General features: G+C 47.8%; 1 protein-coding gene across 8 annotated transcripts in view; it reads right to left on the bottom strand.

Annotated features, from left to right (window-relative positions):
* Positions 1–2,397: 2,397 nt before the first annotated feature.
* Positions 2,398–13,633, bottom strand: part of RAD54L2 (RAD54 like 2) — a 135,716-nt gene continuing 124,480 nt past the window's right edge. For 7 of the 8 annotated variants that reach the window (XM_033209014.1, XM_033208998.1, XM_033208988.1 and 4 more), the window contains 3 exons: positions 13,245–13,334; positions 10,542–10,634; positions 2,398–8,585 (listed from right to left, as the gene is read on the bottom strand). In XM_033209014.1, coding sequence (XP_033064905.1) covers positions 7,594–8,585; positions 10,542–10,634; positions 13,245–13,334 — 1,175 coding nt within the window. In that variant the 3' untranslated portion in view covers positions 2,398–7,593. The remainder of the gene's footprint in view (positions 8,586–10,541; positions 10,635–13,244; positions 13,335–13,633) is intronic. The other variant, XM_033209035.1, reaches the window with a different exon arrangement.

Below are 13,633 nucleotides of genomic sequence, written 5' to 3'. Positions count from 1 at the left end.
GGCTCACGAAAGAAACTGGTGGATCCAATCTCTGCGTAGTGCAAATATCTGCTTCCTGCCTCCGTCCACCCATTCCCACTTCCGTGAGTACATTCATCCATCTAACACTTATATCACTCCTTGCCAGGACAGTTCTAGGGGCTGGGGACAGAGTGAACAAAACCAAGTCTCCGCCCTCCTGGAGTTCACGTTCCATGGGAATGCCCTTCTTCCAGGCTCCTCCCTCAGTGCCCGGGTTGTAGCTGGGGGAGGCTGGTCTACTTTTCTGGTTTAGCGATAACTTACGTGATTCCTACATCAAGCGTAAGCTCCTTGATGATTGGTTCCATCTTCGCCTCAAATTTCTGAGGACCTACAAACTACAAAGCACTCTTCTAGGGGCCCAAAGATAAAACGCTCCCCTAGTGAGAGTCCCAGACTTTTGGTGGGAGGTGGAGAAGGTGACAACTATGCTGCTAAGCTTGGCTACAAGACCGGCGAGGCCAAGAGCTACTTTGGTATCCTGACAAGGACTGATGTTTGGGAGGGGATCCAGCAGATGGGAACACCACGAAGGTGGTGGTGGGAAAAGTCAGCAGTCACAAGGTGGTTCACCTTGTGGATCCCCACTACTGCACGAGCAAAGAGCAGGCTGGGCACAGAAGCAGTCAGAGTCCCAGCTTCCTTTCCCTGTGCTTCACATTCTTCCTTCTGCAGGCAGGGAAGATTGAACTTTATCCACAGGGCCAAGCCTGTCCCAACTCTCTAGGCACACTGGCAGAACAGGCAGCTGGCCCCTCACAGGCACTCCGGGCTGGGCCAGTGCAGGTCGCAGCAGTTGTTTTACCTATGAACATCAAGCACATGGTCAAACCCTCAGCTTAGGTGCCTCAGGCAGGCGGGCTACACACTTAGAAGCATTTCCTTTGACACAAGGAGCGGCCATGGCCCGGGCTCAGAGACTGACAGCCTCTGGCTGCAGGGTCTGCGTGGTCATTTCTCCTGCTTCTCAGAAGGTGGTGAGCTTTTCCCAGGAAACCATTATAAGGAGGTGCCCATTCTTTATCTTGTTCTCTCTGCTCACTTCCTTTGCCTGACTAGGGAACTCTAGAGCCCCACATCAGAGTTCAGCATGTGCCTCAGGAGCTTCAGCACCTCTTTTGTGGAAAGAGAGTCCGCTGGTGACTGGAGCTGCAGGCCATCACATCAGCCCGCCCAGCTTCACCTCAGGCTGCTTCCAACAGTGCCAAGTGAAGTCCCTTGGCAGGATCCCTGCAAGGCAGCGGCTGGCCACCAGGAGGCAGCAGCCTACTCTGCAAGGCACTTTATTCCAACCCCTTGTAACAAGTTGGAGTAAACAAGCTCGCCCACCCATCTGCTACCACCCTCCACTCCCAATCTTTTTTTTTTTTTTTTTTGAGACGGAGTCTCAGTCTCGCTCTGTCGCCCAGGCTGGAGTGCAGTGGCGCAATCTCCTCTCACTGCAAGCTCCACCGCCTCCTAGGTTCACACCATTCTCCTGCCTCAGCCTCCCGAGAAGCTGGGACTACAGACGCCCGCCACCACGCCCGGCTAATTTTTTTTTTTACATTTTTAGTAGAGATGGGGTTTCACCGTGTTTTGCCAGGATGGTCTCGATCTCCTGACCTCGTGATCCACCCGCCTCAGCCTCCCAAAGTGCTGGGATTACAGGCGTGAGCCACTGCGCTTGGCCTCCACTCCCAATCTTATCTCCCAATAGCACAGATTCCCCTATCATGAGTCCAGACTTGGCCTTCATCTCCTCTTGCCTTCCTCTGTCCAAGGAATCACTACAGAGATTCTTTCTCTATCCTTCTTTGTACATTTCCAGAAAATTGTTTCCCCAGGGCCCCTCCCCTTGAAGAATTAAACAGGAAGCTGGAGTAGACTGTCCCTTCTTTCCCCCACCTCTCACACTCCAAAGCTCTGGTTAACTCTGTGGGCCAGTGACTTAGGTTCGCCAACACAGATGACAATCAGAGAATACACATGCAATAAGAATGCTTTCGCTGCCACCAGCCACTCACAGACACACCATCTCCCACCCTCTGAAGGCACTGTGCCCAATCCCCAGCCACTCACTGGTTTAGTCAGGGCTGCCCCTTCACTGGTCTTGCCTTGGCTGAGGACCAGCTAGCTTCAAGCCACTCTGAAGTCAGCTTGCTGTTTCCCCTGGAGCCTGGTAATACATCCTTCTTCAGGTGAACAAAAGCAGAAAAAGCCCAGTGAACCCCACTGCAACAAAGAGCCTGCCAGCAGTCTTCCTTCTTCTGCTCCTGCCTATCTCACCACCCAAGGGCTATCCCAGAGCCCACTATGTTCTAAGATCTATTCCTTTCACCACCACCCAGCCAAACAGCTATCCAGACAATTCCTTGATCAAGCAACACTGCCTTCTTGAGTTTAAATTTTATTTTACAAAAAGAGAAATAAAGAAAACTGATAGGCAGTTATACTGACTTACAATTGTTCTGTTTGCTTTTTTTTTTTTTTAAAAAGTGACATGAAACACAAGTAAAAATAAATACGTCATAGAAACAGCCAGTTGCCCAGTCTCTGGGGCAGGAGCGCCTGCCCTGCTGAGAGGAGGGAAGCCCATGATCACACCAGCAGCTGGATCACCCAGCCACAGATGCTCCTCAAAGCCAGGCACAGGTCCCAGGCCTCAGGGGCGTCCTGAGGAAAGAAGACGGAAAACCAAAGCCAGGTGCCAGGACCCTGGGGCCACCTCATTATCCCCCACTCCTCCTGGCAGCAGTCTGGTCTTAGTGGTTATCCATAGCGACCCCCCTTAACCCACCTGGACCCTCTTCCCCCGACCTCTCTGAAGATGGTACAAGGGAAAAACCTGTCTTGGGCAGGCTGGGGGGATTCTTCTGGTGAGTCCCCAGCCTACCCTGAGTAACACAACCAGATAACAGTCATTTTACACCCAGGTGCAGATGAGCACAGCACACACATACATACACACGCGCGCACACACACACACACACACACACACACAGCTGGGCTGAGCTCTCTTCCAGGGAGGGTCCTGGGTCCGGTCACAGTATGAGGTCCTCTCTCTTCTGAATATCATCCCAGTAGTGGCAGCAGAGAGTACCCAAACCTCCCCAAGCCCTCTGCATTGCAGACACTGCAGCCTGCTTGGCTACCCCTCCCCAACGCACTAGATTACTATGTCAAATAGACCTGCAAAAGCGAAAGGTGCACACTCAGGTCCCTGAAGAGCAAAGAAGTTGGACACTGCCTGCTCAAGAAGTTCATCGTTATAAGACTCAGATATTCATAAAAGGCCTAGGGCCAAGCTAGTAGCACAGAAAAGGCATTAAGGGGATCACAGCAAAATACACAGGGCAGAAGAGAAGAGCTGGCAGCAGGGGAACAGAGTCTGAAGGTGACCAATGGAGAGCATAGCATTCTCAAATAGTCCTTGAGATACTGATTCCTGGGAGTAGTCAGCAGAGGGCCAGAACATCTCCCAGGTGTCCTTTTGGGGAAGGATGACTTCACTTAGTTTTGGGGGTGAAGAGCCACTGAGCTGGGTGCACAGAAGGCCATGGCTCAGAAAGGAAAGACTGATCTGAGAAATCAAAAGGAAGTGGGGGCCGGGAGCAGTGGCTCATGCCTGTAATCCCAACATTTTGGGAGGCCGAGGCGGGCGAATCCACTTGAGGTCAGGAGTTCAAGGCCAGCCTGACCAACATGGTGAAACCCCATCTCTACTAAAAAATACAAAAATTAGCTGGGCATAGTGGTGTGTACCTGTAATCCCAGCTACTTGGGAGGCTGAGGCAGGAGGATCACTTGAGTGGAGGTTGCAGGGAGCCAAGATCATGCCACTGCACTCCAGCCTGGGCAACAGAGCAAGACTCCATCTCAAAAAAAAAAAAAAGAAGTGGAAAGCAGAAGGTAATATCCAGAACACTAGTAACAAAGAATGTAAAGCCCCCAGAAGACCTTCCCCATGGGATGAGGACTTAATTTCAGAGCAATACCAGGCTTGAATAGACTGACACAGAGGGCCCTTCTCTGCTGACAACTTTGGGAGTGATGGTCCTACCCAGGTCACTTAAGTTTGGCTAAGTGTTTCAACCAGCCTGCAAAACTTTACCCCAGCACTTTGCTTCCTGCTCCTGAATTGAGAAATTTCATATTTAGTTGTGAATCACAAGCATATAGACTCCACACACTAATTCCTAGGGAAGAGAGCTCCAAGGACCAGACAGAATTATCCTTAAATCAGGAGATGATGAGATAGATGGCTAAGAAGCGTAACTCAAAGGAGTGTGGACTTCATAGATATCCAATCTAAATAAAATGATCTGACCCAACATGGTTCACTTCCTTTCTTAAATAGCTACTTTGTCCCTGTTCAATTTTTATCTACAAATACATTAAGGAAATCAAGCATCACTATAAATGGTAAACCTGAATCATTAAGTAGTACTGTGTTCCCCAGGCTGAGAACTTGGCTAAACCAGAGAATGGGGCTTGAGAGGCCCTTGAAAACATTTCATGAAGACAATGGTAAGGGAAAATGCCTAGGCCTGATTTTCTGCCCTCCCTCTTATTACCAGCCACAACCCCCCCTCAGGCCTGGATGGTGGGTGCAAGACACCACCAAGTGTTTATGATCAAAGAAACTGTAAAACATAGTTGTTAGGCTCTGAGATACTTCCCGCTTCCCTCACAAACATGCTTATGTTTGGTGTGCATGCACATTTGCCTACCAGCACACATAAAGAGACAGCGGAAAAGTCAGAAGTGTTTTCAGGTTCTTTTCTTTAAAAAAAAAAAAAAAAAGCAAAAACCATGGACCTGGTAGCACTCCAATTTCCCATGATCCCACCCCCAACCCCTCTACACAACAGAAACTGCACATATGAGAGAAAGTCTTCTCTAGTCAGGTCAGCCTCTCAGAATGATGGCCTCTGCTGAGTAGAAGCAAGACCCAGTCCCTGGAACAATGGGTAGAGAGTAAGCATGTGCTGCCTCTCAGAATACCCATTTACTTTCTGTCAACTTCAAAAGTCAAGCCTATCCCTCCAGGGAATGGTTTCAGTTCCCAGCTGGGAAGGTTTCCAGATTCTTGGAGGTTGGTACAGTGATTTCCTAGAATTGAACACAGAAATACCCCCTTCTCCCGACAAAACACACACACAACACATACACACACATACACACTTGCACACACGCGTCTCTGGGATCCCAGTGCTCCAGGGCCTGAGAGGCATCAGTGTAACCCAGGTTCTGAGTGTGTCCTGTAAATTGGAGATTCAGTCTAGCTCACTCCTACTGCACCAACCTCAACCTGAGAGCCCACTCCAACTGAGTCCCTTCACCATCCATTCTTGGGATGCATCTGAAAGAGAAAGCACTGGTTGGAAATGCTATTTTTAAATTATTAAAATAATTTGCATAGCTAAATTGTAGATCTAAGGCTTCCATGAGTAGAAGAGTTAAGTGTCTGGCAGGGTGCTTATGAAAACACAAAGCTTCTTAAGTTCCACTTTTGGTGTTATTGGACAGCAGACAAACACACATATACACATGCACCCCATCCATCATGTCCTTGTCTCTTCTCTGAGGACAATACCCCAGAGTCTGCTAAGGCCCTCCAAAGATGGAAATGGGCTGGTCAGAAGAGCTGCAGGAGCTACTACTGGGATAACCTAAGCTGCCTTCTGGGCTGGGAAGAGGCAGGTACGGCACCTGCCCAGTAAGGAGGGAGCCATGGGTAAGTGGTAAAGCTCTAAAGCCAAAGTTTGTTCATCATAAAGAACCGTCTGGCAAAGTCTTGGGGTGGTGGATACAGAGGGGGCAGGGACACCAATAGGAAGACAGCCAGTGTTTATGCTTAAGGACTAGACAACCCTCCCCTGGCAATGGCAATAAGGGGAGACCCAGAATGACTGGCGCATTCTTTTAAGGTAAAACCCAGACTTAGGGCTCCTACAGAGAAAGGGCTCCTCTATGTTCCTTCAAAGATGGAGGCAGCAGACGCCAGGCCTACATGGACTACTTGAAGACATTTCCTAACAAGAAATCAATAGTCCCTCAACCCAGCAACCACCTATCCACAGCTTCACTATTCGGCAGAGAGCCAGCCTCTAAGGTCATCCCAGGAGGATATAGCTCCAACTCTGGGGTCTCTTACTTCCCAATTGCAAACTCCATGATCACAACTTTCAATTTCTGTGGAATGAGTCCCACCCTCCACTAACTATCCAGTCTCAGGATTCCCTGATCTTCCTGAAAAGCCATCTCTCAAAAATATAGTTGTTTAATCCAAACCTTGGTCAAACCTAACTCCTTCCCTGGTCAATTTACCATCCATCCAGGATTGTTTTTCACCAGTGGCTATAGGGTCTGGGATAGCTTAAAACTTCCCTTTCTATCTCCTACCCTCCTCACCCTTAACCTCCCCCCACCCCACCCCCAAATAAACAAGACACATGAAAAGTCCAAGTAATAAATAATTGCCCATAAGAAATAAATTAACATGGAGCTCTCTAAAGGGGAAGGAAAGAAACAGGAAAGACTACCAGGATAGGCAGCTGGGGGCTCAGTTCTACCCTGGTGAAAAATGTCTTTTCCAGCCACAACTCTACGATCTTTCATTCACATACTGCAGTGCTTCTCCCTCCCAGCCTCTGCACACAGACAACCTTCCACGCTGGAAAGGGAGAGCTGCTCAGAGATAGCCACCGGGGTTAAGAGACATAGCCACCGGGGTTAAGAAACATAGATTGGTAATGCCCATTTTCTCTCATGAATTTCCCCACATTCTCACACAAATGTGGCTCTGAAAACCAGAGACTTAAGTTAGCTGGGCCTTCTCTTCACCCATCTAGAAGGAAACTTGTGATTTCCATGGCTCTTCTGGGCTCACCCTGATGTTCACACTAATAGGTGCCATGAACCACCAAACTGACTTCCATTTAAAGAAAGATAAATTCATTTTTCAGTTTCCGTCTTAGTTCTTCCCTCCCTCCCCTCCCACCTTCACCCCTGCTCTGTTCCATACATATACATACATACATACATAAACATACACCCACACACTCATAAACACACATACCTGGTCAGCTTCCTTCCCAACCCCTAAAAAGACCCCACTTCACATGGGATCACAGTCTGCTCCCGCTACCCACCCTCCTTCTCTCACTCATTCTCCCTCCCTTCAATCCCCTCCCCAGGCCAAGCTAAGTCACCTAGTAAGGCAGCTCTCTTGGGAGAGAATGTTCCCAAAAACAGAAATGGGATGTGCGCTTCTACACTCAGATGGGCGAGCAAGCAAGCAGACAGCATAAGCAAGGCAGGAAGGAAAAGAGGCTGCACTGCCCCTCCATCCCTGTTTTGGGTCCCTGATTTCCCACTATTGCTGCTCTGTTGGACCTTTTTTTTTTTTTTTTTGCCTCTTTTGTTAAACAGCAACAGAGCTCTGCCACTTTGGCCAACCACCCTCCTTTGTCCTCTTCCTTTTCCCTCCTGCCAAGTGTCCTATTCTCAAAAAGTCTAAATCACTGCCTTCCAGCTTGGTGGGCAACCTGCTGGGGGCCCCAAGTGAGGTGGGGAGGGGCTCCCCAGCTATTTCCCAGTGACCTCTATCACATCATCGTCCTTATCCTCATCATCGGAGCTGAACCCCACCTCGGCGACCTCATGAGAGTCAAATGGAGGCACCTGGGACCGTAGAAGGCCACCAGCTGGGTAGCCTGCATGTGGGGACATGTAGCCTGGATAGATAGACATGCCCCGCGAAAGGTTGCTGGGCAAGACAGGGGAAGGAAAAGGCGCAAACATCCTCGGCTCGGACAGGAGTGGCTGTGAGAATGGGAGTGAATAGCTGGGTAGTATCCCTGGCACAGAAGGGTTGAGCATGAAGGAGGGGTTGCTGGCAGTGACTGAGGTAGCCGTGGAAGAGGAACTGACGGGGCCTGCTGGCACCAGAGGGTCAGTAGTCACTGGAAACACCAGGCGGGCATCTGCCAGCAAATTGGACAGCTGGTAGTAGGAGGGGGTACTGCCCATAAACAGGGAGTTCTCCCCAGCCTGGGAGGTGAAGGGGGTGGTGAGGTTATGGTTTAAGGAGACGGGTGGCATGGCAAACCCGCCAGAGACTGGATACCCGTGTTCATACGGCTGCACGGGGACTGGCAGATGACCCTTCCTGGACCGCCGGCGGGATGACTCCTGGGCAGCAGGTGGTGTGGCCAACTTTCGCTTGTGGCCCCTTAAGTCCAGCACTGGGTGCCTATCACCACAGGGCTGGGCAGTCACCAACAGAGAACTATTGAGGCAATGACCCCCTAGTCGAGGCTCAGTTCCGAGAGCTGTCCCAGGAACAGCACTGCTGTCCATAAGTTGGGCCGGGGGGCCAGGCAGGGCGGCATTGGCGCCTGGGGAGCTCTGATGGGATTCCCGGGCAGCAGCCACATCTGCATACTGCTGAAGCTCACTGATGATCTCTGGGCTGTCAGGAGAGACGGGCCTGGCCAGCCCCTCAGGATCGGGGGCTTTGGGTGATGAGGCACTGTGTCTGCCGTTGCTTGTGGACTCGCAAGAAGGTCCCTGGGAACCTGGGGACAAAATGTAGGTAACTGAGAACCAGAGTGGCCAGGGAGAGAAGAAGGGTAGAGGAGAAAACTCCATTAAAGAAAATCCTATCCTGTAGTCCCCAAAATTATAGTAGTTTGACATCTAAACAACATCACCCAGTCAACCTTTTCCAGTCACAAAGAAATTCTTTGACCCCAGAAATAAGTCTATCTATGACAAGACATGTAACTTTTCCGCACCCCAGTTCCCCAAACTGTAAAAGTATACCAAAGTGAATCCTATGAGATAAGGGATATGAAACACTAAGAGATCATTCTTAAAACTAGTCAAACTTTTTCTGGCAGTAAGAGACAGTCAGTGATCAGTGTGGGAGAAAGAGGAAAATCAAGCTAAAAAGCACTTCATTCTGATTTGAAAACAAAACAAAATCCATAGCTATGAAAGACAACTGGGACAAATAGGAAATCTCAATTTTGGAATACTAGGTAATTTTATGGAACTGTTAGCTTTCTTTAGTGTAATAATGATATTGTGGCTAGGAACAGAATATCTTTAATCTTAACAGATGTATGTTGAAGTACTTAGAGATAAAATGACATGATGAAAAACATGACATGATATCTTCAACTTACAAATGACTCAAATAATAGAAAGGGAGGGAGAGAAAGAAGAAGGTTTATGAAAACCAACAATCATTAAATCTAGGTGCAGGATATATGTGTGCTCATAGTGCTATTTTTCAACTTTTCTGTATGTATGAAAATTTGAAATTTCCATAATACAAAGCAGGGAATAAGAGCATTCTAGCCCTCTAGAATTCTAGCTTCGGATGGGAGGATTCAATGAGAACCACTCCCACTGAGGGGAACTTGGCAAGAGTTCTTAACACTGTTCATGTGCCACACATATACCCTTTGACCTGGCAATCCCACTTTAAGGAACATATCCTATAGATATAACCACCTCTGAAAAAGCACTGTCAGTGATGGTGGAGTATAATAATCAAAATGTATGTTGACAGGGAACTAGTTAATACATTGTGTTATAGCTCATCCTGTGCGAACCTTCAAGGAGACATATCTAGAAGAAATGATAAGGAATAAACTATTACTGGTGAGTGAAAAAAGGAGTAAATAGTATTTTATGGTATGTTAGCGTTTGTTTTAAAAATACAAAGAAAGTTGGCTGGGCAAGGTGGCTCACACCTTGACACCAGCAACTTGGAAGGCCGAGGTGGGTGGATCACTTGAGGTCAGGAGTTAGAGACCAGCCTGGGCAACATGGTGAAACCCCATCTCTACGAAACATGCAAAAATTAGCTGGGTGTGGTGGCACGCACTTGTAATTCCAGCTAATCGGGAGGCTGAGTCAGAAGAATCGTTTGAATCCGGGAGGTGGAGGCTGCAGTGAGCTGAGATTGCACTACTGCACTCCAGCCTGGGTGACAGAGCAAGACTCTGTCTCAAAAAATAAAATAAAATAAAATAAGGAGGAGCAATGGATGGCTGCGACCATGGTGGAGGAAAAACTTATGGCCCGGCATGGTGGCTCACGCCTGTAATCCCAGCACTTTGAGAGGCCGAGGCAGGCGGATCACGGGGTCAGGAGTTCGAGACCAGCCTGATTAACATGGGGAAATCCCACCTCTACTAAAAATACAAAAATTAGCTGGGCGTGGTGGCACGCTCCTGTAATCGCAGCTACTCAGGAGGCTGCAGCAGAAGAATCACTTGAACATGGGAGGCGGAGGTTGCAGTGAGCCGAGATTGCACCATTGCATTCCAGCCTGGGCAACAGAGCGAAACTCCATCTCAAAAAAAAAAAAAAAAAAAACTTACTTTTCACTTTACCTCTTTGTGTACATTCTGAATTGTGAACCACATACATATTATCTGTTCACATAATAAGTTAATACCTAACCAAAATAAAGCAAACGAATGTTTGAAAAGTAAAATGGAAAGTAGAAGCCATCACACCTGAGGCAGCCATCCGACCATCTTCAGGAACCTTTGGTTTGCCAGTTGCCCGGACAGCAAAGATCCGTCCATCACTGGTACGGATGTATGTCCCTAAGAATAGATATGAGGAAGACAGTTAGAAGCAGACATTTAATACAGCCAATCCTGGGAAACTCCAGGCTATGCGCCATGGGCTTGTAAATAGCTATGCAATTAGCTATACCATCTCCCAAGATCCCTGAAATAAGGAGTGGGGTGACTGAGCTATGGACTCATAATTATTCATTTATTTCACAAACATTGATTACATGACTACCATGTGCCAGGCACTGTTCTAGACACTAGAATGCACAAGGCAGAAAAAGGCCCTGTCTCATGGAGCTTAGTCTCTAGAGAGGGAGACAGAGACTTACACCACAAAATATCAGGAAGGGTTCAATGCAATGGAGAAATAAATAAGGTACTACAAAAGAGAGTAAGTTGGCATCCTATGTTCCCAGGCACTCTGGCCCAGGTCCTCCTCTTGATCTGGAAGGAAGGAACCTTATTGCTTCAATATCCTCTCTCCCCTAGTAGGAATAATTCAAGAAAGACCTGCATTCTATTCCCACAAGGCACTAATCTATCTTCTCTTCAGCCTTGGGTATGTCATTTGATCAACCTCCTTGAATGTCAGTGCTACCTTTAGGCCAGGAGTTGGCAAACTTTTTTATAAGAGCCAGATAGTTTTTGGGCCAGGCATGGTGGCTCATGCCTGTAATCCCAGCACTTTGGGAGGCCGAGGCAGGAGGATCACGAGGTCAGGAGATTGAGACCATCCTGGCTAACATGGTGAAACCTGGTCTCTACTAAAAATACAAAAAATTAGCTGGGCGTGGTGGTGGGTGCCTGTAGTCCCAGCTACTTGGAAGGTTGAGGCAGGAGAATGGCATGAACCTGGGAGGCAGAGCTTGCAGTGAGCCGAGATCACGCCACTGCACTCCAGCCTTGATGACAGAGCGAGACTCCGTCTCAAAAAACAAAACAAAACAAAACAAAAACAAGAGCCCGATAGTTTTTATAAGACCTTTATCAGCCATAAAGTCTCTGTTGTAACTCCTCAATTCTGCTGCTGTAACACAAAAACAGCTTGGCATGACTGTTCTCCAATAAATCTTTATGGACACAGAAATGTGAAATTCATATAATTTCACATGTCACAAAATATTACTCTTTTGATTTTTTTTTCAACCAATTGAAAATGTAAAACCCATTCTTATCTTGCAGATATTACAACAGGTAGCAGGCTAGATTTGGCCCATGGGGCATAGAGTTTGGTGACTCCTGCTATACACTAGGAAGAGAGCAGTAAAGGGGGCTGGGATCTAGACTAGGAAGAATCCAGTAAGGAGGCTGGGAATGGTGTTTTCTGTGAGTCCGGGTATTTCATGGCACTTTTTCCCTAACCTCAAAGGTATTCTAATCCAATAGAAGCTAGGGCAAAATCTCTTTACTGAACAAAAAGTCTTAAAGAGGCTCACACAATCATGGGGCTTAAAGGCTAATATGTAAAACAGGCTTGGTTAGAAGATGTGGGTGCAGAAAAGAGGGGGATAAACAGGCTTAGATTGTGTCTCAACACTGTTTAGCCCAGCTTTTTTATTCCACCAATCTCATGCCCCTCTGTAAGGAAGACAGAGGCAGATGTGGACTTTTCAAATTACCACATGCAAAAATTCTATCATGCAACCCATGTGTAATTCATCCACATAATACATTTCCTATCAGGGGACTCCCACCCTGCTCCAAGCAAGTGGGTAAATATATGTAGGCTTATAACCCATTCCACCACTCTTTCCCTCCAATTTTGGTCTCCTTGTGTCTTTGTCCCATCCCAAGATTCTCATAAAAATGACAGTAAGGGCCGGGTATGGTGGCTCACGCCTGTAATCCTGGCACTTTGGGAAGCCAAGGTGGGCGGATCATGAGGTCAAGAAATCGAGACCATCCTGGCCAACATAATGAAACCCCGTCTCTACTTAAAAAAAAAAAGGCCGGGCGCGGTGGCTCAAGCCTGTAATCCCAGCACTTTGGGAGGCCGAGACGGGCGGATCACGAGGTCAGGAGATCGAGATCATCCTGGCTAACACGGTGAAACCCCGTCTCTACTAAAAAATACAAAAAACTAGCCGGGCAAGGTGGCGGGCGCCTGTAGTCCCAGCTACTCCGGAGGCTGAGGCAGGAGAATGGCGTAAACCCGGGAGGCAGAGCTTGCAGTGAGCTGAGATCCGGCCACTGCACTCCAGCCCGGGCGAGAGCGAGACTCCGTCTCAAAAAAAAAAAAAAGTACAAAAATTAGCTGGGCGTGGTGGCATGTGCCTGTAGTCCCAGCTACTTGGGAGGCTGAGGCTGAAGAATCGCTTGAATCTGGGAGGTGGAGGTTGCAGTGAGCCAAGATCGCGCCACTGCACTCCAGCCTGGCAACAGAGCGAGACTCCGTCGCAAAAAAAAAAAAAAAAAAAAAAAAAAGACAGCAAGATAGAGAAATGTAGGGAACCTAATTTCTCAACTCAACTCCCCTAAGCTCCTACAAATGCTATTTTCTCATTCAGTTCCTAAATGTGACATCCTAATGGGATGATTCCTATGCCCTGTCTAGCTCAAGTCACACATATATATTCTTCTTCCCAGCCCAGCACATTCAACCAAAGGCAGGGGACAGGTCCTTGGTCAGGCTCTTACCTTTTGTCCCACGGATGATGTGGATGCTCTCACCAGCATTAATTCTTGCCTGTACATCTGTGGAGCTGTTCAGTCCAGGAATAACAATATCTAGGAAAAACACAGATCTTAAATTTAGATTGCACGGGGCCTGACTGAAGGAAGGGGGGAAAACTGCAAAGTCCCACATCTACCCCAGTTCTTCATTGGTTTCCCTACAGTCTCTCAGTGGGGCATAAGTCCAAAACCAAGGAAGGTAAAGCAAGCAGGATCTTTCACAATTATCTAAACAAAGAATACTATGAAAACAGGAACCTCGCCAGAAATTTGAGCTGATTATCTTTGTAATCAATTTCCCTTGATTTAAATAGAAATTCATAGTTTCTGGTGTGAAAAATGTTTTAGTTTAG

Source organism: Trachypithecus francoisi, unplaced genomic scaffold (genome assembly GCF_009764315.1).
Source record: "Trachypithecus francoisi isolate TF-2019V2 unplaced genomic scaffold, Tfra_2.0 Lachesis_group0, whole genome shotgun sequence".
Taxonomy (NCBI): domain Eukaryota; kingdom Metazoa; phylum Chordata; class Mammalia; order Primates; family Cercopithecidae; genus Trachypithecus; species Trachypithecus francoisi.
The sequence above is the reverse complement of the archived record's forward strand: the minus strand, read 5'-3'. Positions and strand labels throughout refer to the sequence as shown.